Below are 4,284 nucleotides of genomic sequence, written 5' to 3'. Positions count from 1 at the left end.
GATGTAGATGTACCAGAGCAGGTCTCCGTCTACCAGAGTCTCAGCCTGGACAGTTCTCTGGAAATCTATCACAGCCTGCAGCCGGCCGCCTGGGAAGACGCGGCGTCTGACGAAGCCCAAGTCTGAGGACCAATCGCAACACTCGGTCTGAACAGGTTGAGGCGTTACCTCAGCCACGAACCAATGACCTTGTACGGGACAGCAGTCCTATCATCTTCGAGTGAAGTGTAAATATGCTGAACACAACTATGTTCAAATGTGGGGCAGCTTCTTTTTTCTTTTTCTTTTTTTTGACAGAGATGATCACTTGTGCCCTGTGCTGACATCAGCCGCACGTCAAACCGGGGCTAAGCAAGTCATTACAGTCACTCACAATCTTTAATTTGTGATTCTGTGTTTTAGAATATAAAAGTATGCTGTTATACCCATTGATTCTTGAAAAGCATTATGTACAGAAGCTTCATGAGCTTAATACAACTGCCTTACAGTACCCCCTTATTACCTACAATACAGTATTACAATATTACCTGGTTTACTCCAATGCTTACAACAGGAATGCAAACAAACACTGTATGGCTTCAAAATATTTTCACAACTCCGGTGTCAGTCCTTTTATCCAGGGTTCTGTCTATGAATTTGGATTATGAAAATCAAATTACAGATTGTGGCTTTAAGGAGGCAGGGCTGTAAGAGTTTTAAAAGGAGGCTTGACAGACAGACCAACAGAATCAGCAAAGCTGAAAGAGGAAGTTGTACAGAGAAAGAATGGGCACGTTTTTCATCGCCATGGTCACCCTCCTTTTAGGTTCGTATATTTGGTTATAGTGCTAACTACATTTTAGCAGTTTGTGTGTGTGTGTGTGTGTGTGTGTGTGTGTGTATGCGCATACTGTATTTGTGTGTGTGTTTAAGACAGAAAAAACTAACTGTAAAGGATAGACAACGTTTGTAGAGAAAGGTTGTAGGTGGGCGGACAGTGGGTTCTAGGTTCAACGATGACTTTTGTCTTTGTGACAGGTCTGTGTCCTGTTGAGTCTGAGGTTATGGCAGTGAGTGGGGTTGTGGGAGGACAAGTCTCAATCAAGTGCTCTCACACGTTTGCGTCTGACAACAACAAATACTTCTGCAAGGGGCAATGTTCATGGGGAGAAATTCTCATTCAAGCTGAATCCGGCAAACATTATCAAGAAGGGAGATTCAGCATCCACAGACAAAAAGATGGAGACTTCACCGTGACCATCACTGGGCTGATGAAGACAGACACAGGGACATACTGGTGTGGAGTGAACAGAGTTGGCCTGGACACCTACCAAGAAGTGCATCTCAGAGTTACAGATGGTTAGTGCTTTGTAGAGGTACAGAGAAAAATACAGAGATGTTTCACCTTATCACATTTAATATATTACCATTGGTATTAATATGAATACAAATATGAATACTCTCTATTCAGTATGGGTGCTATTTTTGGTATTTCTAATGTGCACATGGGTCTGAGTCAAGGGTCTGAGTTTTGGTCATTTCCTGTGTATCATGCTGTCACTTTAACTTCAGCTTCCCTGTTTCAACAGACTGTCTCGTGTCATGACTGCTTATTCATCTTTAATCGTAGTGTAGTTCATGTCCACAATCAAGGACTCTATTTCCCATCTTCCCTCTCAGCTCCACCTCGACCTGACGTCAGGCCTGAAAAAGTCACCCGCCCGCCTGTCAAAGTCGCCACGACAACCGCAGTGAAAGTGACAGGTAAGCCGTACGCCTCTCCCAACTGTCACCACGACAACCAAATTCACCTTATGTACCAAGTACATTGACCTTTTTACCTTTTTTGTGGACTCATTCTACTCTCATTCCATTGACTGCAGTGTGGTGGGTCTGATCTGATCTGTTAACCCTTTCTCTACCGCTCTCAGAGGAGGAGGACAAGAAAGAGAGTGAGGAGGAGAGAGTGGAGGAGGAGAACAAAGACAATGCAGCCGCAGTAGAGGAAACACCAACTGATTTAACCAATGGTAAGTAACTGAGTGTGTGTGAGTGTGTGTGTGTGTGTGTGTGTGTGTGTGTGTGTGTGTGTGTGTGTGTGTGTGTCTATAATATGTTGATATGTTCTCTCCAGGTAAGCTGATGTATATCGGTACAGGGCTGGCTGTGGCTGTGTTCCTGATGGCACTTGTTTTCCTCATATTCATCAGACAGAGGAAAAGAGCCAAGTCATCAAATGGTGAGACACACACAACCACACACACAACCACACACACACAATCACACACACACAACCACACACACACAATCACACACACACAACCACGCACAAACAATCACACACACACAACCACACACACACAATCACGCACACACAAGCACACACACACACAAACACGCACACACAAGCACGCACGCACGCACACACGCACGCATGCACACACACTCTCTCTTTCTCTCTCTCTCTGTCTCTCTCTGTCTCTCTCTCTCTCTCTCTGTCTCTCTCTGTCTCTCTATCTCTCTCTCTGTCTCTCTCTGTCTCTCTATCTCTCTCTCTGTCTCTCTCTCTCTGTCTCTCTCTGTCTCTCTCTGTCTCTCTCTCTCTCTCTCTCTGTCTCTCTCTGTCTCTCTATCTCTCTCTCTGTCTCTCTCTGTCTCTCTATCTCTCTCTCTGTCTCTCTCTGTCTCTCTCTGTCTCTCTATCTCTCTCTCTGTCTCTCTCTCTCTGTCTCTCTCTGTCTCTCTGTCTCTCTATCTCTCTCTCTGTCTCTCTCTGTATCTCGCTAAACTATGCTTTATATTGACACCATCTTGTGTTCAAATACTGTACAGGTAAGAACAGCGAAACCCCCACCATCTACACCACACCAATCAATCAGCAGCCAGATACAGATGCTGACATCACCAGCGACATCTACGCCAACATTGGTCCATCCACAGGGGCTTCAGACAGTGTCAACTATGCTACTGTCTCCTTCAGTAGAGAGAGAAAACCTTCACTACTCCACTGTCTCCTTCAGCAGAGAGAGAAAACCTTCACTACTCCACTGTCTCCTTCAGTAGAGAGAGAGAACCTTCACTACTCCACTGTCTCCTTCAGTGGAGATGCAGACTCTAGAATCCGACCAATCACAGACTCTGTTACTTACTCCACTGTTAACCCACCCAGAGACACCAATGATGAGAAGCCAATTCATTCCACAGTCAAACGAGGGTTCTAGTGACACCTACTGTCAGTCCACAGAACAACAGTCTCAAAACATACATTAAGAGTTGCATTATATTACATTAAGGAGTTATGACCACTCATTGGCTGTCCATGAAGATGTTTTATTTTTTAATGTTTGAATTGTATTATTATTATTATTATTATTATTATTATTATTATTATTATTATTACAAACCACATAGAGAACAGATCTCTAATCAAACCAAATAAACAATGAACACATCACATAATGCACAATTCAAACATCAAGGTACAAGACAAACTCAACATAACAAGGAGACATGGATATGAAGACCAAAACAAAACAAATACTATAACAAACACAATACTTGTTTGTGTTTTGAATGTCTGCATACGTGCTTCTTGAGCAATCCCCAGAATTCTCTAATATAAAGTCAGAGTTTCCTTTCCATGTTTCATTCTTGTAATCTATAGAATATATATGGAATGTAGTATACAGTATATGGATGAATGTGTGTGTATCCATTTGCATGTGCGTGACTGTGTGTGTGTGTGTGTGTGTGCGTGCGTGTGTGTGTGTCTGCGTGTGTGTGTGTGTGTGTGTGCGTGCGTGCGTGTGTGTGTGTGTGTGTGTGTGTGTGTGTGTGTGTGTGTGTGTGTGTGTGTGTGTGTGTGTGTGTGTGTGTGTGTGTGTGTGTGTGTGTGTGTGTGTAATTATGTGGCCGGTGATTTCACACATTGCTCTTGATGGTTGTGTAATAGTCTAAGGGACTCACACTCTCTCTCACACACACACACATGCACACACACACACACACACACACACACACACACACACACACACACACACACACACACACACACACACAGTAGAGGAAGAGGAAGAGCAGCAGAGAGACAAAGAGACAGAGAGAGAGAGAGAGAGAGAGAGAGAGAGAGAGAGACAGAGACAGAGAGACAGAGAGCCAATGCTAGTGGTTGTAAACTGCTACCAGACTTGATACACTAAGACTTGCTGAGTGACTGGGAGTGACTGGGAGAGGATTGGAGATACTGGTGAGATCTGGAGGAGGATTGGAGATACTGGTGAGATCTGGAGGAGGATTGGAGATACT

At 44.0% G+C, this 4,284-nt stretch overlaps 1 protein-coding gene across 1 annotated transcript; it reads left to right on the top strand.

The window, feature by feature from the left end:
• Positions 1 to 995: 995 nt before the first annotated feature.
• LOC310821574 (CMRF35-like molecule 8) lies at positions 996 to 3,390 on the top strand (the record flags this gene model as incomplete). Its single annotated transcript, XM_083693659.1, has 5 exons — positions 996 to 1,338; positions 1,660 to 1,743; positions 1,911 to 2,009; positions 2,114 to 2,218; positions 2,812 to 3,390. The coding sequence occupies 5 exons, from the start codon at positions 996 to 998 to the stop codon at positions 3,198 to 3,200; spliced, it is 1,020 nt and encodes a 339-aa protein (XP_083549785.1). The 3' UTR covers positions 3,201 to 3,390.
• Between the last annotated feature and the right edge of the window lie 894 nt (positions 3,391 to 4,284).

Source organism: Argentina silus (assembly GCF_951799395.1).
Source record: "Argentina silus genome assembly, chromosome: 22".
NCBI lineage: Eukaryota > Metazoa > Chordata > Actinopteri > Argentiniformes > Argentinidae > Argentina > Argentina silus.
Note: the sequence above shows the minus strand (reverse complement) of the source record. Positions and strands in the feature narration are given on the sequence as shown.